The sequence below is a fragment of the Bombina bombina genome, chromosome 6, assembly GCF_027579735.1.
Source record: "Bombina bombina isolate aBomBom1 chromosome 6, aBomBom1.pri, whole genome shotgun sequence".
In the NCBI taxonomy this organism is placed as follows: Eukaryota; Metazoa; Chordata; class Amphibia; order Anura; family Bombinatoridae; genus Bombina; species Bombina bombina.
Window position 1 is genome coordinate 208936421 of NC_069504.1, and position 27014 is coordinate 208963434.

The 27014-nt window shown below is 36.9% G+C and overlaps 1 protein-coding gene across 1 annotated transcript in view; it reads left to right on the forward strand.

The window, feature by feature from the left end:
- Positions 1–27014, forward strand: part of PDZRN4 (PDZ domain containing ring finger 4) — a 209298-nt gene that overhangs the window by 141211 nt on the left and 41073 nt on the right. Inside the window, exon 4 of the mRNA XM_053719782.1 lies at positions 25366–25464. Coding sequence (XP_053575757.1) covers positions 25366–25464 — 99 coding nt within the window. The remainder of the gene's footprint in view (positions 1–25365; positions 25465–27014) is intronic.

Genomic DNA, 27014 nt, shown 5'->3' on the forward strand with positions numbered 1-27014 from the left:
CGAGTGGTGGCGGGGTGCTTGCTGTGATCTGTTGAGGCTTACGCCTGATAGATAGTGGCTGGTACTTCTGTCGGTAATAGAAAGTGGAAAGTGATGGTGGACGCCCCACCCCTGAAAAGGGGTGGGGGCTTATGGAGAGGTTAAAAGCAAGCACTGGGTGAATTGTTAGATATGAGGTTGTAATGTTTATAAAGTTTAACTTGTGTTGTTGATTTAATAAACAGGCTGCAGCCTTTTCTTCCCCATAAAGTTGGTGGTGTCTTATTGTGAATGGATGGAGTGGACTCAGAAATGGGGGGTCAAGTCTAGCCCGGAGGACACATGGAGAAAGGGCTATTTGACCCCCACTTTATGGGAGCGATGGTAGGCTCCGCTGTGGGGGTGGAGGGTGATAGGAGGAGATAAATACTCCTCCCCTGCTGACAGTTGACAGTTGCAGAGTTGTGAGCAGCACGGAAGGGGGAAGTTTTCCCGCCCTCCCTCCCCAGGATTAGAGGCTAGGTTGGTTGTCGCAGCTACGGCAGGGTGCTTGCTGTGATCTGTTGAGGCTTACGCCTGATAGATAGTGGCTGGTACTTCTGTCGGTAATAGAAAGTGGAAAGTGATGGTGGACGCCCCGCCCCTGAAAAGGGGTGGGGGCTTATGGAGAGGTTAAAAGCAAGCACTGGGTGAATTGTTAGATATGAGGTTGTAATGTTTATAAAGTTTAACTTGTGTTGTTGATTTAATAAACAGGCTGCGGCCTTTTCTTCCCCATAAAGTTGGTGGTGTCTTTTTGTGAATGGATGGAGTGGAAATGGGGGGTCATGTCCCTTTAACACTGGGCGCCTCCATCTTGGAGCTTGTACTTGTTATGCAACTTTTAAACTGTACAAAAAAACTTCACAAATATAACGCGTTTGCTCTCTATTAAAGTGCTAAGTACAGCTATCAAAAAGTAACATCACAGTTCTGTGAAAGTGCACTGCTTCTGTCAAGGGATGCAACAATACGTGTGCTACAAGATGGCGGCACCTAGTATAAAATGCAGAGCTTTACCAGCTGGATTCTCTAATGAGTTAAAATAAGTGAACTGCTTTAAAGAGGGCTGCAGGTACAGGAGGGCAAACTATATCATGGTGAGTAGTAACCATGCGTCTGTAGTTGTACCCAGCTGTTTAATGTCTCTTTAAAGGGAAGCTGTTATTTATTTTCATGAATGGCTGCTGACTGCTCTGACAAAGGGACTGATATTAAAAACCTTGCAAGGAGAGATATCACACATATTTTTTAGACCTTATATTTTAATGTTGAAGTCTCTGTTTCACATAAAAAAAAAATTGTGCTTCTAATTTTTTTTTAAGGGCCTCGTCGTACTGGTTTTGAAAATCAGACCCCAAGCGAGGAACACTTTTCAGTCTCTGGGATGGGGAAAATATTAGGTAATACTAGTATTTTTCCTATAAACCTAAATATACAACAGTTGTTGTATAGTATCATTACTGAGACAAACCCTATTATATTTTGGTGATTATCATATATACATATAAAATATAGGTATTTTCATTGTTCTTAAGATACAGGATACATATTTGACACCAGCTTCCATCTTAGAACAAATAAAATGTCAGGCAACATTACTCTGTACTTATTTCATTTTATATATCAAATGTACCTAGGTATTGTTAAAAAAGGTGTAATTCATACATGTTTCCTAATTGCACATCTGCTTTCTCAGTGAGCCTTATTGCCCTGTCTATGTTAAAGTAAACAGACATGTTAAAAAGCCCCAATTTCTAACTGGTTTATGTTACCAGTAAAGTAGTGGGAAACTGCAGTTCACAATGGGACATTAGTGGGATTACTTCAAGGCACATAACCTTTGCACATTTTTGTGAAATTGAGACATACAGTCTGGCAGTGAATAGATTTGTATCTGTGACAGCCATACAATGACAATTTTGTTGTACTCATGTACAAAGTTGTTACTCATCATTGTACTGAAAGTTTTGAAAGAAATATAAAATTTATATTTTACTAAATGATTATAATTATAATATATTTTTTTCTTTTTACTTAAAATCAATATCTTTCTATATTAGTGATGTACAAGGCATTTGCATTTCCTTCCTGAAGTGGTGAATCTGCTTTTTTAAATAACTGTCTTTCGGCTAGATTACGAGTTTTGCGTTAGGACCTATGTGGTGCTAACAAGCAGTTTTCTCTCACCGCTCACTTACCTGCAGCGCTGGTATTACGGGTTTTTACAAACCCGTCGTTAAAAGGCAAGAAGTGAGCGTAGAGCAAAATTTAGCTCCATACCGCACTTTAATATCAGCGCTGCTTAAGTCAGCGGTAAGCTGGTCATACGTGCTCGTGCACGATTTCCCCATAGGAATCAATGGGGAGAGCCGGCTGAGAAAAAGTCTAACACCTGCAAAAAAGCAGCGTAAAACTCAGTAACGCGGCCCCATTGATTCCTATGGGGAAACACATTTTATGTTTACACCTAACACCCTAACATGAAACCCGAGTCTAAACACCCCTAATCTTACACTTATTAAACCCTAATCTGCCGCCCTCGACATCGCTGACACCTGCATTATATTTATTAACCCCTAATCTGCCGCTCCGGACACCGCTGCCACCTACATTATACTTATGAACCCCTAATCTGCTTCCCCCCAACATTGCCGACACCTACATTATATTGATTAACCCCTAATCTGCTGCCCCAATGTCGCCGCCACCTACCTACACTAATTAACCCCTAATCTGCTGCCCCAACGTCGCCGCCACTATAATAAACATATTAACCCCTAAACCGCCACACTCCCGCCTCGCAAACATTAGTTAAATATTATTAACCCCTAATCTGCCGTCCCTAGCATCGCCGCCACCTACCTACATTTATTAACCCCTAATCTGCCGCCCTCAACATCGTCGCCACTATACTAAATGTATTAACCCCTAAACCTAAGTCTAACCCTAACTCCCTAACCCTAACTCCCCATAACTTAAATATAATTTAAATAAATCTAAATAAAATTACTATCATTAACTAAATTATTCCTATTTAAAACTAAATACTTATCTATAAAATAAACCCTAAGCTAGCTACAATATAACTAATAGTTACATTGTAACTAGCTTAGGGTATATTTTTATTTTACAGGCAAGTTTGTATTTATTTTAACTAGGTACAATAGTTATTAAATAGTTATTAACTATTTAATAACTACCTAGCTAAAATAAATACAAAAGTACCTGTAAAATAAAACCTAACCTAAGTTACAATAACACCTAACACTACACTATTATTAAATAAATTAACTAAATTAAATACAATTACCTAAATTAAATTAAATTAAATTAGCTAAAGTACAAAAAAAACAAACACTAAATTACAGAAAATAAAAAAAAATTCAGATCTTTAAACTAATTACACCTAATCTAATAGCCCTATCAAAATAAAAAAAGCCCCCCCCCAATAAAAAAAAACCTAGCCTAAACTAAACTAAACTATGAATAGCCCTTAAAAGGGCCTTTTGTGGGGCTTTGCCCCAAAGTAATCAGCTCTTTTACCTGTAAAAAAAATACAAACAACCCCCCAACAGTAAAACCCACCACCCACACAACCAACCCCCCCCAAATAAAATACTATCTACAAAAACCTAAGCTCCCCATTGCCCTGAAAAGGGCATTTGGATGGGCATTGCCCTTAAAAGGGCAGTTATCTCTTTTGTGGCCCAAACCCTAATCTAAAAAATAAAACCCACCCAATGCACACTTAAAAAAATCGAACACTAACCCCCTGAAGATCGACTTACTGTTCTGAAGATCCGACATCCATCCTCAAGGAAGCGGCAGAAGTCTTCATCCAACCGGGCCAAAGTCCTCAACGAAGCCGGGAGAAGTCTTCATCCAAGCCGGGCGAAGTGGTCCTCCAGACGGGCAGAAGTCTTCATCCAGACGCCATCTTCTATCTTCATCCATCCGAATCGGAGCAGCTCCATCTTCAAGACATCCTCTTCTTATGACGGCTTCTTACTGAATGATGGTTCCTTTAAGTGACGTCATTCAAGATGGCGTCCCTTAGATTCCGATTGACTGATAGAATTTTATCAGCCAATTGGAATTAAGGTAGAAAAAATCCTATTGGCTGATGCAATCAGCCAATAGGATTGAGTTTGCATTCTATTGGCTGATTGGAACAGACAATAGAATGCAAGCTCAATCCTATTGGCTGATTGGATCAGCCAATATGATTGAACTTTAATCCTATTGGCTGATTACATCAACCAATAGGATTTTTTCTACCTTAATTTCGATTGGCTGATATAATTCCATCAGCCAATCGGAATCTAAGGGACGCCATCTTGGATGACGTCACTTAAAAGAACCATCATTCAGTAAGAAGCCGTCGTTTGAAGAGGATGCTCCGCGCCAGATGTCTTGAAGATGGAGCTGCTCCGCGTTGGATGGATGAAGATAGAAGATGCTGTCTGGATGAAGACTTCTGCCCGTCTGGAGGACCACTTCACACAGCTTGGATGAAGACTTCTCCCGGATTCGTTGAGGACTTCGGCCCGGTTGGATGAAGACTTCTGCCGCTTCCTTGAGGATGGATGTCGGATCTTCAGAACAGTAAGTCGATCTTCAGGGGGTTAGTGTTTGTTTTTTTTGCCTGTAAAATAAAAATAAAACCTAAGATAGCTACAATGTAACTATTAGTTATATTGTAGCTATCTTAGGGTTTATTTTATAGTTAAGTATTTAGTTTTAAATAGGAATAATTTAGTTAATTATAGTAATTTTATTTAGATTTATTGTAATTATATTTAAGTTAGGGGGTGTTAGGGTTAGACTTAGGTTTAGGGGTTAATACATTTAGTATAGTGGTGGCGACGTTAGGGGCAGCAGATTAGGGGTTAATAAATGTAGGTAGGTGGCGGAGATGTGAGGGACAGCAGATTAGGGGTTAATAATATTTAACTAATGTTTGCGAGGCAGGAGTGCGGCGGTTTAGGGGTTAATATGTTTATTATAGTGACGGCGACGTTGGGGGTGGCAGATTAGGGGTTAATAAGTGTAGGTAGGTGGCGGCAACATTGGGGGCGACAGATTAGGGGTTAATAAATATAATGTAGGTGTCGGCGATGTTGGGGGCAGCAGATTAGGGATTCATAAGTATAATGTAGGTGGCGGCAGTGTCCGGAGCGGCAGATTAGGGGTTAATAATTTTATTTTAGTATTTGCGATGCGGGAGGGCCTCGGTTTAGGGGTTAATAGGTAGTTTATGGGTGTTAGTGTACTTTTTAGCATTTTATTTATGAGTTTTATGTTACGGCGTTGTACCATAAAACTCATAACTACTGACTTTAAAATGCGTTACGACTCTTGACGGGGTAGGGTGCACCGCTCACTTTTTGGCCTCCCAGGACAGACTCGTAATATCGGCACTATGGAAGTCCTATAGAAAAAAGACTCTCTAAGTTTACGTAAGTTGTTTTGCGGTAAGGCCAAAGAAGTGTGCAGTGTCCCTAATCCTTCAAGACTCGTAATACCAGCGGGCGAAAAAAGCAGCGTTAGGACCCGAAAACGCTGCTTTTTTACCCTAACGCAGAACTCGTAATCTAGCCGTTTATTTACATAAATTAAGAATATAATATAAACATACAAGTACTAAGTTATATTTGTAATAAAATAATTATGTTGATAACATGAACATTGTCAAAAAGTAGGGCTGGGTTACAAACTAAAGGGACAGTTAAGTGATTCATGATTCAGATAGGGCATGTAATTTTAAACAACTTTTAAATGTACTTACTATCAAAATTGCTTTGTCCTCTTGGCATAATTTAATGAAAAGTAGGCACAAAAGCAGCAATGCACCACTGGAAGCTAAAAGAATACATCTAATAAACCAGTGACAAGAGGCAAATACAGTATGTCCAGCCACTAATGACCAGCTAGCTCCTAGTAGTGTGTTGCTGCTCCTGACGCTACCTAGGTATTCTCTCCAAATAGATTACTTCCTTAGCGTCCATTTGCTTAATGAAAATTTTAAGTAGTGTGTGTGTGTGTATATATATATATATATATATATATATATATAATGTATATCCATAATGTTTTGAAGAACCTGCATGTGCAGTGCCACCCCCTGCTCACATGTGACCAAACATGGGAAATAAAAATATATCAATCACCCTGGAAGAACTAGATCAGTTCTGCTGCTGCTTGTTAATTTGTGGTTATCAAACTTTATTAATATGTTATATCAAAATCAACAATCTGCATATATATATATATATATATATATATATATATATATATATATGCAGTATCTCACAAAAGTGAGTACACCCCTCACAATTTTGTAAATATTTTATTATCTTTTCATGTGACAACACTGAAGAAATTACACTTTGCTACAATGTAAAGTAGTGAGTGTACAGCCTGTATAACAGTGTAAATTTGCTATTCCCTCAAAATAACTCAACACACAGCCATTCATGTCTAAACTGATGGCAACAAAAGTTAGTACACCCCACAGATGCTCAATTGGGTTTAGGTCTGGAGAAATGCTTGGCCAGTCCATCACCTTTACCCTCAGCTTCATTAGCAAGACAGTGGTCGTCTTGTAGGTGTGTTTGGGGTCATTATCATGTTGGAATACTGCCCTGCAGCCCAGTCTCTGAAGGGAAGGGATCATGCTCTGCTTCAGTATGTCACAGTACATGTTGGCATTCATGGTTCCCTCAATGAACTGTAGCTCCCCAGTGCCGGTAGCACTCATGCAGGCCCAGACCATGACACTTCCACCACCATGCTTGACAGTAGGCAAGGCACACTTGTCTTTGTACTCCTCACCTGGTTGCCGCCACACATGCTTGACACCATCTGAACCAAATAAGTTTATCTTGGTCTCATCGGACCAAAGGACATGGTTCCAGTAATCCATGCCCTTAGTCTGTTTGTCTTCAGCAAACTGTTTGCGGGCTTTTTTGTGCATCATCTTTAGAAGAGGCATCCTTCTGGGACGACAGCCATGCAGACCAATTTGATGCAGTATGCAGCGTATGGTCTGAGCGCTGACAGACTGACCCCCCCACCCCTCCAACCTCTGCAGCAATGCTGGCAGCCCTCATACATCTATTTCCCAAAGACAACCTCTGGATATGACGCTGAGCACGTGCACTCAACTTCTTTGGTCAACCATGGCGAGGCCTGTTCTAAATGGAACCTGTCCTGTGAAACCGCTGTATGGTCTTGCCCACTGTGCTGCAGCACAGTTTCAGGGTTGGCAATCTTCTTATAGCCTAGGCCATCTTTATGTAGAGCAACAATTCTTTTTTTCAGATCCTCAGAGAGTTCTTTGCCATGGGGTGCCATGTTGAACTTCCAGTGACCAGTATGAGAGTGTGAGAGCGATAACACCAAATTTAACACACCTGCTCCCCATTCACACCTGAGACCTTGTAACACTAATGAGTCACAAGACCCCGGGGAGGGAAAATGGCTAATTGGGCCCAATATGGACATTTCCACTTAGGGGTGTACTCACTTTTGTTGCCAATGGTTTAGCTATTAATGGCTGTGTGTTGAGTTATTTTGAGGAGACAGCAAATTTACACTGTTATACAGGATGTACACTCACTACTTTACATTGTAGCAAAGTGTTATTTCTTCAGTGTTGTCACATGAAAAGATATAAAAATATATTTCCAAAAATGTGAGGGGTGTACTCACTTTTGTGAGATACTGTGTGTATATATACAGTATATATATATATATATATATATATATATATACACACATATACACACACGCGCACACACATATATGTATATGTATATATATGTATATGTGTGTATGTATATATATATATATATATATATATATACAAAGTGGTGTAAGAGTTAATTTAAGGGTTTAATACACATCCTGTCATGTAATTATTGGAAAACCAATAGGAATGCAGCTTATGGTATATATTTTAATTTGTGACCATTGTTTTAACTATGTCTATGAGTAAGGCCACTGGCCGAAACATGTCAGACTAAACGCTTGCCTAAGCTATTTATTTTCTTTTTAACCTTGTAAGAATAAAATTTGGACTTTTTAACTGAAGATTGTGCTGGCTCCTAACTTTTTTCCTTGGAGACATTTCCCTACGCTGCTGAGCACCTTCATGTCCTCTGGGATCCTTTCTGCACATAATTCTTCTCATTGGTGGACCAGCGGTCACATGTCTGAGCAAAGGGCTGGACCTACCTACAACGCTGGTCGTAGCAGACGGCACGGGAGCTTCAAGGAGGGAGGTCATACTAGAGAATGCTGCTGCTGAGAAAAATTATTTTGTTTCCCTAAAGAAGCTAAGGATGTAATGTTCCAGACCGAGGGACGCCATCTAGTGTGCTGCAGTGTGTGCAGTAGATGGTACCTACTGAAGCTGGAAATAAGTTTTTACCCTTACCCTGGGGATTGAGTGTGCAACTCCTCCATGCTGAACAACGCTAAGTGCTCACCGTAACAACAGCCCTTTTTCTCCCATCAGAGAAGTTATTCTCATCCTTATCCCATCAGACCACTTGTTGTTAGAGCACAGGCTCACTGGGGACTACCTCTTTTTGTATATATATATATATATATATATATATATATATATATATATATGAAGCAGCAGAATGAAGCACTCACTGGACTCTGGACATCTGTGAAAAAGACAAATATTATCATATTAATACTAGAATTCTATCAGCCAATCGGAATCTAAGGGACGCCATCTTGGATGACGTCACTTAAAGAGATATTCATTCGGAAGATGACGTCGTTTGAAGAGGATGCTCCGCGCCTAGATAGAAGATGCCATCTGGATGAAGACTTCTTCCCATCTGGAGGATCACTTCTGCCCATCTGGAGGACCACTTCTGCCGGCTTCCTTGAGGACATCTTGCCACTTGGATGAAGACTTCTCCTGGTAAGTGAATCTTCGGGGGGTTAGTGTTAGGATTTTTTTAAGGGTGTATTGGGTGGGTTTTTTTTTAGATTAGGATTTGGGCCTGCAAAAGAGCTAAATGCCCATTTTAGGGCAATGCCTATCCAAATGCCCTTTTCAGGGCAATGGGGAGCTTAGATTTTTGTAGTTAGTATTTTATTTGGGGGGTTGGTTGTGTGGGTGGTGGGTTTTACTGTTGGGGGGGTTGTTTGTATTTCTTTTTTTACAGGTAAAAGAGCTGATTACTTTGGGGTAATGCCCCGCAAAAGGCCCTTTTAAGGGCTATTGATAGTTTAGTTTAGGCTAGGTTTTTTTTTATTTTGGGGGGGCTTTTTTATTTTAATAGGGCTATTAGATTAGGTTTAATTCGTTTAAAGATCTGTAATTCGTTTTTTATTTTCTGCAATTTAGTGTTTTTTTTTTGCGATTTAGCTAATTTAATTTAATTTATTTCATTGTTTTTGATTTAGTTAATTTATTTAGTGTAGTGTTAGGTGTTAGTGTAACTTAGGTTAGGTTTAATTTTACAGGTAGTGGTGGCGATGTCCGGAGCGGCAGATTTGAGGTTAATATTTGTATTTTAGTGTTTGCGATGCGGGAGGGCCTCGGTTTAGGTGTTAATAGGTAGTTTATGGGTGTTAGTGTACTTTTTAGCACTTTAGTTATGAGTTTTATGCTACGGAGTTGTACCATAAAACTCTTAACTACTGACTTTAAAATGTGTTAGGGATTTTGGAGGTAGAGGGTGTACCGATCACTTTTTGGCCTCCCAGGACAGACTCGTAATACCGGGGCTATGGAAGTCCCATAGAAAAAAGACTTTACGAAGTTTACATAAGTCGTTTTGCGGTAAGGCCAAAGAAGTGTGCGGTGCCTCTAAACCTGCAAGACTCGTAATAGCAGCGGGCGTAAAAAAGCAACGTTAGCACCTGTTAATGCTGCTTTTTTACCTTAACGCACAACTTGCAATCTAGCCGTTAGTCTTTGTTTTATTTATAATTAAATTTTAATAGTTATTAGATACTGTTTGTGTAAAAATATATTAGCTTTTACAGTTTCTGCACCTTGAAGATGTCCATTTATTCGTAACTACATTTTCACTCACATTGATTACATAAAATTTGTAGTGTTTTTGTTACATGTCAACTTAAATCTAACCATTTTCATACCGATAAATTGAGTATAAAATGCCTAGTCCTCACATTTTCATACTGTGCAATGGTTGTACTGTAGTCATAACATATTTTCAAGTCATAAAGTGGTAAAGGATTTGCCATCATGTTTAAACATTACATAAATGGCCTCTGACAGCTTTATTGTAAAAATAGCTATGAAAACACTTAGGGGCATATTTATCAAGCTCCGTACGTGTTTCTAAAGACCGCTGCTCCATAACCTGTCCGTCTGCTCTGAGGCGGCAGACAGTAATCAACCCGATCGAATATGATCGGGTTGATTGACACCCCCTGCTAGAGGCTGATCGGCCGCGAATATACAGGGGGCGGTATTGCACCAGCAGTTCACAAGAACTGCTGGTACAATAATAAATGCTGACAGCGTATGCTGTCGGCATTTATCGATGTGCAGCGGTCATGATACGCTACATTGTATCATGTCCGCTTGCACTATAATAAATTGACCCCTTGAACTGAATCTGTAGCAGCAAGGAAATATTTAGATCTCTGACTTGAACTCTGAATTAAACCTGTCTATTAGAAGATGATGGTAACATATATTTACTTTCTGTGGATATATAAATGTCTGGCAGAAGCTTCCAATGTGACTCATGCCCTGTGCTTACATTTCCTGATTCTCTAATTATTCTTTTTATACATTTTGCTGTTATCCCTAAAAAACAAAAATTAAAGCTGGTTAACACTTTGTAGTATTCTAGAGGTAATTTTTTTTTTTTTAAAATGCATTGGAAGCAAGGTGAGCTAAGAAATTTAAAGGGGCATTAAATTGTTGAACACAATATAAAGAAAATGGTTATTTCTATCTGTTGTTTTCTATGCCCGCAGTTCTCTTCAGTGTTGTTCTCTTATTTAACCCTTTACAGGTCCAGATGAAGCTACTCATTTTTATACTTGGGGCCCCATTTTTAAACACACATAGGCCTCTATTTATCAAAGTCTGGCGGACCTGATCCGACAGTGCGGATCAGGTCCGCCAGACCTCGCTGAATGTGGAGAGCAATACGCTCTCCGTATTCAGCATTGCACCAGCAGCTCACAAGAGCTGCTGGTGCAATACCGCCCCCTGCAGTATCGAGGCCAATCGGCGCCAGCAGGGGGGTGTCAATCAACCCGATCGTACTCGATCGGGTTGAATTGCGGCGATGTCTGTCCGCTTGCTCAGAGCAGGCAGACAGGTTATGGAGCAGTAGTCTTTAGACCGCTGCTTCATAACTGGTGTTTTCTTCATTTTCTTGGTATCTTATTTGAAATGCAAGAATGTAAGTTTAGATGCCGGCCCATTTTTGGTGAACAACCTGGGTTGTCCTTGATGATTGGTGGATAAATTCATCCACCAATGAAAAAGTGCTGTCCAGAGTTCTGAATAATAAAAAAAAATCTTAGATGCCTTCTTTTTCAAATAAAGATATCAAGAGAACAAAAAAAATTGAAAATAGGAGTAAATTAGAAAGTTGCTTAAAATTGCACGCTCTATCTGAATCTCCAAAAAAAAAAAATTTGGTTCAGTGTTCCTTTAATTACCAGAATAGATCAGCAGTTAGAAGGAAAACAATAGCATAGTGAGCAGTAACCATGCTATCATAGTTGTGCCCAGCAGTCCCTTTAAGTAAAAGCTGTATAAACTGATATTTAAACCAGTATTGAATGCACATGTGTGCACAATTGATGCAGCAGTATTAAAGGGACATAGCTGAATTAGAAATGCACTTATGTATGTATACATTTTGATTGAAAACATTTTTCCAATGCACTTGGACTGGCACAAAAATCTATAACTGTTTCAGTGCATACCACACACAGAACATGCATCCTTGTGCTGCTAATATTGACAGGTTGTGCCTTCAGTGACACATATTAAATTACCCTAATTTAGTACAGGTGACACACACAAAATGACCCAACAACTGATTTATCACCTGTCCTAAAGTAGGATTATCCTTGAATCCAGGACTCTTGTTCTTCCTAAAAGAATGGGGTGGAGGCACTGGTCTAGACATAGTTTTAAATACCACTCAAATAATAAACACAACCTAAAGACAACCTGTCCGTTGGCAGCAGATAACCTTTTGTAAAGTGTTATTTTGATGATTTCCTCAATAACACTCAGTGCCTATTTCCAGCTATATAGAAGAAACTGAAGTTAAAGGGACAGTAAACATCACCATGATATTTTATTATAAAGGGTTATTTATTTATGTATCAGAGGACTGTGCAATATATTTGTGTTATTGATTTTGACCACTTTCCATGTAATTTAGCTAAAAAAATGTAGCTTTTTTTTAATTCTCAAAATGGAAAAGCACACTTCAGACTTATCAGGGCTAATCCTGCTACATATCTCCCCTAACTGTCTTTAACATATAGAAACTGCAAAAATGCACTCTGTATTATTAATATGACTCATATAGCTTTGTCAGCTGCAGACATTAGGCACGGAACCTGAATAAGCCACTCCCAAAAATCACTTGAAAAAAGAAAGAAAAATGGTTCCAGCCTCACATACTTCTTTAAAAAGGGACCCTTATTGCTCCATATCTGGGGTTTTCCTGGACCCTGATATGGAGCAATACAGGTCCCTTATTTAAGAAGTTTGTGAGCCTGGAGCCTTTCTTCTTGTACTATTATTACTTTTATTTCTAAAGAACCAAAACACATTACAAAGTACATTATCTCCTATTGGATATCATCACTACTCTCTGGCAAGCAGGAGGTTAATAATTATAAATTACTTTTCTTTGTTCTTACAATGTCATCTGTCAGTGTTTACCTTTAGGAGATTTTTAAAAGAATAAAATGAATGTTATTGGTTAATTTTCTATCAACTTAAGAAATCCATTTTCTGCGGGAATGAGCACATTATCTGACATGCCAATACTTTGTAAGATTGAAAAATAATACATAGTGCAATCCCTCTGGCCAGAGCATTATCTTCATCTCACACATGGAATTGATAAACACAAATGTCTTTTTTACTAGGTTCTGCACTATATCTATTCAGGTGAATCTGACATCAATTCAGATGTGTCCCCTCTTTCTTCTTTACGAAAAGTCATGGCTTTCTCTGTCTGTCATCCCTGATAAGTGAGAAGACAGCAGGGAATCCAATTTTGTTTGTGATTGCGAATCTGTCCACAGATTCAACATGTTTACTGTTTTTTTTATTTTTAAGACACTTTTGTCCTTCGGTTTTCTAGATGCATTTACCAAATAATGTCTGTAAATGCATTTCTCTTTACAAGATAAGTGTCTGCTAAATTAATCTGATAGCTTCCATAGCACATGAGAAAAACACCCAAAAGGTATAACAGAACAAAGAAACGTCTAGTGCAGGTATACAGACTCTTGCCTGCCAATGCAGAAATGTAATGCGAACTGACTCATATTATCTCTGATCTGTGTCTCGATTGCATAATAAAAGCATATACAACACTGATAGCTCAAGTTATCTCATACTTAGCACTCAATGTTCTATTCTGAATACCCTTTAGCTGGGGTCAGGTGTTTTAAAGCTTCATGAGAGGTAATAAGGAATTTATTTTTGTTCTAAATTCTCTTATAATAAATTGGAAATATCAGCAAGTATGAATAAGGTATTATGTATTATGTGTATTGTTATTGTTAAAGGGACAATGAACTAAAAATAAAAATCTATCCATCATATGATACAGTATGATTTATGTTATTTTTCTCCTACCTGCAAATATGAAGTAAAAACTTTTTATATTAAAACTGAAACTAATATAGCAGTATCATTTGTGTATTTCTAATGATCATTGGGAAAGAGGTTGTACCAGTTAAAAGACCCTTAAATAATAAACAACTGTATAATAATAAAAACAAATGCAATAGCATTTACTCTTGATTTTAAATTAGCAGTATTTTTTTATTCTTCTACAAATGTACTTAAATATGCAATGTCTATCATGTGACAACCATCAGCCAATCACAGTACTAATACACTGTGAACTCATGCACAGGCTCATTAGTAGATTGTGCCTCAAAGTGTGCAGATAAAACAACTGTGCACAATTTGATCGTAGAAGTAAATTGGAAAGTTTATTCAAAGTGCATCCTCTATCGGAATCATGAAAGTTTCATTTTAACTGTAGTGTCCCTTTAAAAAGAAAAAAAAAACTGCATGCAAGAATATACTGTACACAGAAATGTGCTAGCTTTTATTTATTTATTTAAAGGGACAGTATATTGTAAAACAAATTCTCTTTGCTGTTTTCCCAATGATCAATTGTACGTGCTGGATTGTATTAAAACACTTTTTTTTGGATGTTAAGGTTATACAATCACAGTAGAATACTACATAATACAAGGATTTTTTACTCTCATACTTTAGACTTTGTTCTTTATTTACTTAATGTTTTTTTTTACATTTAAGCGCTGTGTTTTCAATGTTGTGTTTTAATGCATTTAGATTACAGTCTATAGAGTGAGAGAGAGATATTTCCATTCAATTGGAAAGGGGCACTCCCTTTGCATGTCTGAAATTCTCTCATAGCTTCTTTAACATTTCTTAAGCATTTTAAAACTTCAGTTGCACTGATCTGATTTGCCGATTGTCTGCAGGTGAAGTTTGCTTACCTGAGAGAAAAATAATATATGCTAAACTAGAAGAAAATCTAAATTAAGCTTGTATTATTATTAAATTTGTATTTGCTGTTAAGAATATATGTCAGCATCATGTGTTTCCTGCAAACATATGTCTGCCCAGAGGGATTCATTATTGCCTATGGGAGGGAGTTCTTATCTTTCTAGAACTTTCAGGTTCCACGTTTTTTCTTATATAACTCACGGCTAGATTACGAGTTTTGCGTTATGAGGGGTGCGGTGCTAACTTGCACGTTATTGTCACCGCTCACTTACATACAGCGCTGGTATTACAGGTTTTCCGAAACCAGGTGTTATTAGGCAAGAAGTGAGTGCAGAACAAAATTGTGCTCCATTCCACACTCCAATACCAGTGCTGCTTAAGTCAGCGGTGAGCTGGTTTTACGTGCTCGTGCACGATTTCCCCATAGACATCAATGGGGAGAGCCGGCTGAAAAAAGCCTAATACCTGCAAAAAAGCAGCGTAAAGCTCTGTAACGCAGCCCCATTGATTTCTATGGGGAAACTAAATTTATGTTTACACCTAACACCCTAACATGAACCCAGAGTCTAAACACCCCTAATCTTACACTTATTAACCCCTAATCTGCCGCTCTGACATCGCCGACACCTTAATTATACTTATTAACCCCTAATCTGATGCTCCGGACATCGACGCCACTATAATAAACATATTAACCCCTAAACCGCCACTCTCCCGCATCACAAATACTAGTTAAATATTATTAACCCCTAATCGGCCACCCCTAACATTGTCGCCACCTTCATTATTGTTATTAAGCCCTAATCTGCTGCCCCCAATGTCACCGCCACCATACTAAAGTTATAAACCCCTAAACCTAAGTCTAACCCTAACACCCCCTAACTTAAATATAATTAAAAGAAATCTAAATAAAAATTACTATTATTACCTAAATAATTCCTATTTAAAACTAAATACTTACCTATAAAATAAACCCTAAGCTAGCTACAATATAACTAATAGTTACATTGTATCTAGCTTAGGGTTTATTTTTATTTTACGGCTAAGTTTATATTTATTTTAACTAGGTAGACTAATTAGTAAATAGTTATTAACTATTTACTAACTACCTAGCTAAAATAAATACAAATTTACCTGTAAAATAAAACCTAACCTGAGTTACACTAACACCTAACCTTACACTACAATTAAATAAATTACCTAAATTAAATACAATTAACTAAATTACAAAAAAACAAACACTAAATTACACAAAATAAAAAAAGAAATGATGAGATATTTAAACTAATTACACCTAATCTAATAGCCCTATCAAAATAAAAAAAGCCCCCAAAAATAAAAAAAAACCCTAGCCTACAATAAACTACCAATAGCCCTTAAAAGGGCATTTTGTGGGGCATTGCCACAAAGAAACCAGCTCTTTTACCTGTAAAAAAAATACAAACACCCCTTAACAGTAAAACCCACCACCCACACAACCAAACCCCCCAAATAAAAACCTAACTAAAAAAACCTAAGCTCCCCATTGCCCTGAAAAGGGCATTTGGATGGGCATTGCCCTTAAAAGGGCATTTAGCTCTTTTTCAATTGCCCAAAGCCTAATCTAAAACTAAAACCCACCCAATAAACCCTTAAAAAAACCTAACACTAACCCCTGAAGATCCACTTACAGTTTTGAAGAGCCGACATCCATCCTCAACGAAGCCAGGAGAAGTCCTCAGCGAAGCGGCAAGAAGTCCTCAACAAAGCCGGGAGAAGTCTTCATCCAAACCGACAGAAGTGGTCCTCCAGACGGGCAGAAGTCTTCATCCAGACGGCATCTTCTATCTTCATCCATCCGGCGCGGAGCATCCTCTTCTTCCGACGACTAAAGACGAATGAAGGTTCCTTTAAATTACATCATCCAAGATGGGGTCCCTTGAATTCCTAAGTGTTACATTCTTGCTTTTCAAATAAAGATAGCAAGAGAACAAAGAAAATTTGATAATGGGAGTAAATTAGATAGTTGTCTAAAATGCATGCTCTATCTGAATCATTACAGAAAAAGTTTGGGTTCAGTATACCTTTAATGATTTTACTCCAACTGTTTTTTTGAGAATTGGGCCCATAGAGGCTTCTTGGTATCCCTGTTTAAAAGTAAGACAATTTCTCCATTAATTTAAAGAAATTTTTTTACTTGTTTTTTTTGTTGTTTTTTTTGCCATGCATAAAAACATTTCCCCGGGTATGTTATTAGATATTTTTCACAACTATGTAATTTAAGGCATGTATAGTGGATAAATCATTGAATTTAAGGCATACACAAACAATTTATATGAACATAAATCATTTTTCTTGCCATGCATTATTTCTTACAAGATATTTTTTATTTATAGCATAAAGATTGGTTGTAGTTTTACTTAAAGGGACACTCAGGTTTTATTAAATTTTCATGATTCAGATACAGCATATAATTTTAAACAACTTTCCAATTTACTTCCATTAAAAAAAATGTGCACAGTCTTTTATATTTACACTTTTTTTGAGTCACCAGCTCCTACTGAGCATGTGCAAGAACTCAGACTATTCGTATATGCATTTGTGATTGGCTGATTGCTATCACATGGTACAGGGGGAGTGGAAATATACATAACTTTGAAATGTGTTAAAAAAGAATCTACTACTCATTTGAAATTCAGAGTAAAGGTTATTGTATTGTCTTGTTATCTTGCATTTGTTGATTATGCAAATCTGCTGTGTTTACTGGTCCTTTAAAGGGAGAGTCTACACCAGAATATTTATTGTTTTAATAGCTAGATAATCCCTTTATTACCCATTCCCTAGTTTTGTATAACTAACACAGTTATATTAATATACTTTTTACCTCTGTGATTATCTTGTATCTAAGCCTCTGCAAACTGCCCCTTATTTCAGTTCTTTTGACAGACTTGCATTTTAGCCAATAGGTGCTGGCTCCCAGGAACTCCACGTGGGTGAGCACAGTTATCTTTATGAACCACATGAACTAGCACCCTCTAGTGGTGAAAAACTGTCAAAATGCCCTGAGCTAAGAGGCAGCCTTCAAGGGCTTAGAAATAAGCATATGAACCTATTAGATTTAACTTTCAACTAAGAATACCAAGAGAACAAAGCAAAATTGGTGATAGAAGTTAATTGGAAAATTGTTTAAAATTACATGCCCTATCTGAATAATGAACGTTTGTTTTGGACTAGACTGTCCCTTTAACTGTTTACTTACGTGTTATATGTTAAATATCAACTTTTGTACAAACACTACAAACTAGTAAAAACCAGCACCTAAGAATATATTTGCACTCCTTATTTATATTGGTTTTAGAAAAGCGTTGATATGAATTAACTTTGTGTTGTTTTTTATGGTAATTCTTTTTTCCTGATGGATTCTGGTAAATAATCTTCCAAAAGTTATATATTTTCAAATTAGCTGTGCTTAAAATGTTATTATTTGGAGTTAAAAGCTATATAATTACATTGCTAAATGATGCGTGTCTTTTTATGTCCTTGTTTTTTTTTAACTGGTAAAAAACAGTAACTAGGTTTAATTCAAACAGACACCTTTGATAGTTAAATCTTCTATTAATATAAATTTGTATGAATTGAAAGTTTTATTAACATTGGCAGTAACAAATGTGAAAGAATTTAACAGGACCATTGAAAAATGTAGAAAATCTTTACTGAACCAGAATAATATGTAAATGAAAGTCGCTAAACAGCAGTAAACCTGGTTAAGGGGAATTTTACCTTTTTACTGACTAAATCTAATTTGTTTATATAAAAGTGATATGATAATTGATTGAGTTGCAAACATACAATTGACATTAGGATAAAGTAATTTATCACCAGACAACCTTGAAGCTGATAAATAAGAGACATTAATGCAAACACTTACTTGAAAATCTCACCAGGGAAATATTCTGCATTAAAACATTTGATTCTGTTTTTATAGTGACACAAACACTATTTAGTTTTTTCTTTGTTCTATGAGGCTTACATAAAATATTTAGAGAACAATAATAAGGTTATATATATATGACCTTAAAGGGGCATTCTAGTCCAAACTGAAATACACCTAATTTTATATCATTTAGAGCATTGTTTTTTTACTTTTTTGAAATGCATATAAGTGATAGCTTTTATTGAAAACCAGGACAATGTAGCATATGTCGAGAGCGCTCATATTCAGACTGTATCTGCTCAGTAAACTAGCGCTGTGCACTTTTTTGTTGGTGTAACAAATATCGGATTCGAGCACTGTGATTAGCTTTATCCAGAAGCCATTGGGTAATCCTAGGATTACCCAGGTAAAGCACAATGTATGTCCAATGTATGATTTTACATCAGGCTTTACCTAATGTCAGTATTACCCGGGTAATCCTAGGATTACCCGGATGTCAGACTTTACCCGCGATATATATATATATATGTATGTATATTTTTTTCTTGTTGTTTTTTTCGGGGCAGCAAAAGAGCTAAATGCCTTTGTAAGGGCAAAGCCCAATCAATTGCCCTTTTCGGGGGGAGTTTTTAGAGTAGGCTTTTTAAGATAGCCTGTTTTTTTGGGGGGTGGGTGGGGGTTACTTGTATTATAGAAATGGCTGGTATTATTTTTTTTTTTTATGAACAAAAGTTTAATCATTTTAGGGCAATGCCATACAAAAAAAGCCCTTCTAAGGGCTATTGCTATAAAAAGAGGGTCTTAGTTTTAGAATAGGCATAATTTTTTTTTTTTTATTTTTGGTTTTTTTTTTTTTTTTTTTCTTTAATGCTAGTTTTTTTTCTGTGATGAAGCTTTTTTCATGTGATGTTAGATGTAATGTTTTTTTCCCAGGTAATGTTGATTTTTTTTTGTTTAGTTTTTTTGGTAACTTCGGGGGGGGGGGGGGGTGTTTATCTCGTTTAGATGTTAGTGGGTAATTTGCGATGGGAGTTGTGACGGTTTAGGGGTTGATAGTGTAGAGGGTTATTTTGTGATTGGGTTTGTGGGGGTTTATCAGTTAATAGTGTAGAGGGGTACTTTGTGATGGGGATTGTGGCATTTTAGTGCTTAATATTGTAGAGGGGTACTTTGCAATGGTGGTTGTGGTGGTTTAGGGATTTTTAGTGTATTGGGGTACTTTGCAGTAGTCTATGTGGTGGTTTAGAAGTAATTAGAGGTTAATAGTGTAAAAAGTTATTTTGCGATGATGGTTGTGGTGGTTTATCGGTCAATGTTGTAGAGGGGTACTTTGCAATGGGGGTTGTGGCGGTTTATCAGTTAATAGTGTAGAGGGGTACATTGTGATGGGGATTGTGGCAGTTTAGTGCTTAATGTTGTAGAGGGGTACTTTGCAATGGGGGTTGTGGTGGTTTATGGATTATTAGTGTATTGAGGTACTTTGCGGTGGGCTATGTGGTGGTTTTGGGGTAATTAGAGTAGGGCGCTTATGGTTATTCAGTTTAGGGTGCGAGTATTAGATTTTTTTTTCAGATTTTCTCTTTCCATTGAAGTCTATAAATGAGTACATTAACGCAGGCCCAATATTCTAACTTCGGCTCTTTGCGTGCATTGGTTAGCAAGCAAGTAAAAATACTTTACTTTTAACTTGTATTACATGTGCTATCTGATGCACACTAAAAGCCAAAGTCGTAAGGTTGGGGTGAGAGTGGGAGCCATAAATAGGGCTCCACTCATAATCTGACTCTGAATGTATTATATTGTTTACACATAGCTCCTTTACCCTTTTCTGCATTTGAAATAGCTGATTTAGACTATACTGAAAGTTTCTATACTTATTTATAGGCTATTAACAAGCTACATAAACAAAGCTAGCAGAATAAATTACCCTCACAGTGGTGTGTAAGAGAGATCAGTTATAAAATGTTAATTTTACATTGTTCTGTCTAAGAATTGGGCTTTGGTATACAGATAAATATAAGATAAGGAAGCATATTTGTGTACAAAAAGTGATACAAATATTTAGATCCGACTTAACCTGCAAGCTCAACATATTTTAATGGGTTGTGGTTACAAAGAAGAAGATCATATACACAAACATAAAGAAGCAATTTCTCATATATGTTATACTCTGCAGCTGGTATGACAAGAAATTTTACAGTACAATGTCCCTTTAAGGCTTAGTTTCCATTGCTGTTGTACACTATTCAAACTGGTGGTTATAACAAACATAACATTATAGCTCTTTCCATTCAAATACCCTGGCACACATTTTTATTAACCCCTAGCTTTATGCAATCAGTCACGCTAACCTGAAAAGCACAATTTTAGTTTACACTTGAGCAAACACATTTACTTTCAACTTGTAATACAAGTGCAAGTTAGCCTGGTTGCTTATCACAACTTGTGCTAACAATAGCGCTCCACTTGTAATCTAGCCATCACTGTATCATAAATTGTGCTATATATTTAGATTCTTATTCTACATTCATCCATCATTGCTTGCATTGCAAAATTTTACCTTTTTTTCTTTGCGTGTGTTTATTTAATTTGTTTTTCATACACTGTAGCTAGTACAGTTTGCTTACTGTCATATAAAATAATGTGTAGGATTCCTGGAAGAGTGATGCTTTGGTAGGAAATTGCAGCTTGTGGTATCTTTAAATACAAGCTAATCTTCTAAAAAAAAACGCTGCATTACTTTCAAAGAGGAAGTGGAGTCTGTCTCATTAGCTGTCACACAGGGGCTTTATTGAGGTCTTATGTGGACTGAAACCCTGATTGTGGCTTTGCCAAGCTCCAAGTCTTATGCACTTCATCCTGCACAGAAATTGATTTCCCTTTTTTGTGCTGGCAGGGATTGTAGTGTGCTTAATAATGTGTAAGATAGAGGAACATGCTTGTGGTGTTTTAGTAAATGAAAAGTTTAAAGACAGATTCAAAGGCAAAAAACCTGCATGCACAACAGAATTTTTCTCTCAAATGTGAAAAGAGGAAATTTTTTATTTCAGTACTTAATCTCTTGTGAGGCTGCATGCAAGCAGAGCTGGGAAAAAGACAGCGTAGCATAATATCTCTTAAAGGGACAGTCAACACCAGAATGTTTCTTGTTTTAAAAGATAGATAATCCCTTAATTACCCATTCCTCAGTTTTGCACTACCAACACGGTTATAATAATACACATTTTACCTCTGTAATTACCTTGCATCTAAGCCTCTGCAGACTGCCCCCTTTTTTCAGTTCTTTTGACAGACTTGCATTTTAGCCAATCAGTGCTCACTCCATGGTAAATTAACGTGCATGAGCTAGATGTTATCTATTTGAAACACATGAACTAACACCCTCTAGTGGTGAAAAACGGTCAAAATGCATTTAGATTAGAGGCGGCCTTCCAGGTCTAAGAAATTAGTATATGAACCTCCTAGGTTTAGCCTTCAACTAAGAATACTAAGAGAACAAAGCAAAATTGGTGATAAAAGTAAACTGGAACGTTGTTTAAAATTACATGCCCTATTTAAATCATGAAAGTTGTTTTGGGACTTGACTGTCCCTTTAAACAAATTTTTTATTTGTTTTTTTGATGGGGGGGGGGGGGGGGGGTAGGAGGGTATTCCAAAGATAATTTTCTTAATTTCCTTTAAATGAGAATCAAATTTTCAATATTTGAGTGAAAATTTAATTTCTGACACATAACATAATTTTTGTTCTTGCCATTGAATATTTCATTTTTTTAAAAAGAATTTATGATAAATACAAATTATGTTATGCATAGGGTCAAGCCATATAGACAAATTATAAAAAGCTTTGTGAGCTGTGTATATCTTAATATGTAAAGGATATTCAAGCAAGAATTAAAAAAAAAAGTCTGTCTTGCAGTGGCACCAGGGCCCAAGTACTGGGGGGAGCTCATTGCAGCGAATCTATATATAGGTGTGTGCAGAAAGTGTATATACTTATGCAGGGAAGCCTTTTATTAGTTCAGGTTGCAGGTCTATCTATCTATCTACCATCTATCTATCCGTTTATCTATCCTCAGAATCATTAAGCCCGTGACACACTGCAAGCGATGCGGCACGAGGCGAAGCAGCTGCTTCGCTCCGCGTCGCATCGCTTCTGAAGTTCAAATATTTCATCTCTGAGCGCTTAGCTACGCGACCTGATGCAGCAGATTGCTCAGAGATGAAAAGGCAAGACACACTGAGCGCGCACAGCTGCATCTACACGCTGCGCGTCGCTCTGCTTGCAGTGTGTCACAGCCTTTATACAGAGCAGCATGCATATTGTTACTGCAGTTTGCCCAAAGCATTTGCACCAAGGCCCCTTTTGAATTGGTCCTCTACTGCTTGAGTGGTTTTTGAACCTGTGAACATCTACATAACAGTAAGGTGTGAGTCTTCCTGACTATTATTAGTTTATTTAACAGTTTTCTGTTTAAGAACTGCTTCACTTTAAAGTAAAACGCTTGGATTTTCCATCACTAGTAATAAAAAAAATACTCACCCTTTTTCTTCTCTCAATGAGGGGCCGTTTCAACCTCTAAACCAATAGCCATGCTAGTCATCTGCCAGTGTTGTGTATGCTAGCACTGCTATTAGTTTAGAGGTGTAAACATCGCCTCATTGTTAAAGAGTGCTGTGCCATGGGCAGCTGGAGGCGCTGACTTTAGCGAGGTGCTGCGGCACAGACAGGGTAAGTTTAACTTCCCTTTATTTTACTAAGTGATCACTGAAATTCCACTTTATTTTTAGTGATGTTAAATCCTAGCATTTTTCAAACACTTGGATTTACCATATCTTTAAGAATTACACAAGTTTGATCACATACACAGGTTTAATGTGTTCATAAAGAAACTACGAGGGAATACTGTGATGAATTGCTTTGCAGTTTGTGGTAAAGTAATGCATTACAAACCTGTCTGGAAATTAAAGAGTTAATGCATTGGATTATATCAAGTGAAATGGAGGTGTTGACTTAACTGCATCTTTTCCAGGTCTCTCAATTAAAAATATTTTAATCAATATCAAGGTCTAGACACGGTATAAAACCTTTCCTTTCAATAATACAGTGAAAAAAGTCAGGTAATCTTGCTAATAGAAAATGCAAGCTTGTGTACAATTCTTGCCCAGGTACACATTAAAGTGTCCTTTATAGATACACTATATACAATGTTGTTAATGTCCCTTTAAAGAAAAAAGTAATGCATGCTTGTTTTCCAATCTTATTATAGTACTGGCTAGTGCATACTTTACTGCTCTTTTATTGTTCAGCAGTTGCTTTTGTAGAACAGACCAAATGATTTAGTAACAACATTACAGATCCTGACACTGGAAAATAATTTCAGTGATTTCTGACTCTAACTCTAGATTTTCCTCAGATGACTCTATCTCATATCGATTCATATCAGAGAACTCCCAGAAATAGCAATTTATGCCCATGAGTGCCATTTCGTTGGCAACAGGAAGATGGGAAGCACCCAAGTGTTTATCATCATAAGAATTATAAGCTCTCCTAGATGTTTTAAGTTAGATTTATACTGTGTACTGAAACCTGCCTTGCTACTGTCATCTTCCAGGCATCCCTTGTGAACCAAGTTCCAAGTTTCATTTCTTTCCAACGATACTTTAAAAATTGTTATTTAGGGAGAATGAAAGTATTTATAAAGCTAGTTATATCCATTATATTTAAAAAAAATATATTATTAATTATTGATTTTAGTAACAATAGAATTACTAAATGCAATGAGAGCTAGATTCAGAAAAATATTTCACACTCCGCAATAGATAGATAGATAGATAGATAGATAGATAGATAGATACATAGAGGTGGATGATATAATTTTACTTTAATTGTCAGGGAAGAAAAGTTACTATCTCAGATGGTAAAAATCATTGTTGGACTGGTGGAAATTTCAACCCTCTGTATATATACACAGTTCCAGTACTCAAGTTACCTTAAATTGACATTTCAGGGAACACAATGCCCTATAACAGGTGTCAGTTCCTTTCCGAAATACTGAGAGTAATGAACTTTGACTAGAAGTAATATATTTACATTCTAGCACCCAGATGTGTGTCCTCATAGATATGCAGACGGAATTGCGGTTTGTTATAACATATTTATATACGTCACTAGCCAGAGAGAAGTTACAACCACTCAATGATACAATTTTCCACTTGTCCACTAGGGGAAACATTTCCAACAACATATTTTTTGATCAAGTGATTAAACTTTGCAATATTCTCAATATAATTTTACCTTCTCTCATATGTACACTTAATGGCCCAAGTACAGCCACTTAGAAATGTATAGAAGATACCTGTTTGTGGACTAGTGGATTATGTGAGTGGGCTTAAAAGTAATAGAGCATATAATTAACATATGTCTAGTGCTTGTGTGAGTCCAGCCATTTGTGCACTAGTTGCAACTTTTAGAATATTGTTATGATATTTCAGTATATATTTGATGCAAAATAGCCAATAAATTAGATTTCCGCTCCCCTGTGTTTCTGTAGGTATTCATGGCGGATGATAATGTGATCTGAGTATACAATCTCTCATTAGACATCAAATAATTATTATTTTGTTTTCCTGCACACCTTTTCTAAATGTTACTGGTTTTGCTGTTTTACAGGAGGTAGAGTTGTGTCGACATAACAGCCAGGAGAGACTGGGTCTGACTGTCTGCTACAGAACAGATGATGAGGAAGACACTGGAATTTATGTCAGTGAGGTATGATGTTTACTAAAAAAGAGCAAAAATCATGATCCCATGTTGGAAAGGTTTTCTCTTGCATTGTTTTAACATATGCTGCTACCTAGATAAAGTATTTGTGCTCTTAATTTCACTCATAATGTATACAGAATATATATGTACTGTCTGTGGCATCAAAGCTTAGGGTCTGTGGTATATCTGTCAGGCACACACACTGGGAATGATTCACAACTGCTTACAAGATTTCTGTGCATATATCTTCAAAAGAAGAACGTTTTCACAATGCTGATCTCTGTAAAAAAAATGATATTTATTAAATAGTGAATGTAACTACTTAATATAATTCAATGAATCCTCCCTTTAATATTAGTTATATTTTTAGTTAGAATATTTTTAACAGATTATACCAGATATTAAAGAGATTTGAAGTCAAAATTAAACTTTCTGTCTATCTGCCTGTCTGTCTAGCTATCAATCTATCCCATTATACAAACTGTAATCTAAAGCAGCTTTTACACTTGAGGTAAAATAGCCCTTGTCCTAACAGGAATAAAGCAAATGGTTTAAATGACCCCTCAACTAAAAGTTAATAGATAGTGTTAAAAATATGAATGCAGGTCAAATAAACTCACAAATTATGGGCTAGATTACAAGTAAGGTGCTATCTTAATGTTCGCTGGTAAAGAGGCAAATTTGTCTCTTTACCAGTGAAAGTTAAAGTGTTGGTAAACTTAATTGTTATTGAACCTATCAGTGTAAATCCAACCCCACTTTCATTCATTAAATTTTTATTCTGTAAAATTTTGTCATATTGTTTCTCCATTGTACTGTTATCCTTGTACCCATGGGCAGCGCTGCGGAATCTGTTGGCGCTTTATAAATAAAAAATAATAATAATAATAATGAATGAAAATGGGGTTCGTACTGTTAATTGCTCTGATTAACTTCTACCACTCCTCCTCTCAGCGCCGATCTACACTTTTTTTATTCAGTGATGTTTCTTCATCCTGTCAATTGATTTCTTGGCATTTCGGCGGCCAACTCCTTACACAGCATGCCCTTTGGATCAATTGCGCATGTGCTTCTTTTTTCCTATGGATCCCTGACTCCACGGCCTAAAGGCCAGAAAATTAATTGGATGTATGAAGAAACGTCACTGAATGAAAGAAAAGTGTAGATTGGCGCCGGGAGGAGGAGCGGTAGGAGTAAATCAGAGCAATTAGTAGTAAGAACTAATTGGGGTTGGATTTATATCATAGTTACACTAATATGTTCAATAATGATCAAGCTTACCATCACCTTAAATATCCAGCCATTACAAGTGGTTGGTTAATGCTGCTGCAAGCTCACTTTCACCCTTTGCGCTAGAAATCTTTAACCAGAGATCAGGTCTCTGGTTAGTAAAAATAAATTGCCCAAATTGCCTCCAAAATATATGGGACAGTACACAAAGCAGTTATAAGCGGTTAAAGTGAGGGCATCTGGGGTGTGAGGGCATCTAATAGTGCCTTTTTGTGGAGGTCAATGGTGGACTGTGTTTTATCTATAAATATATATGTATATGTTTA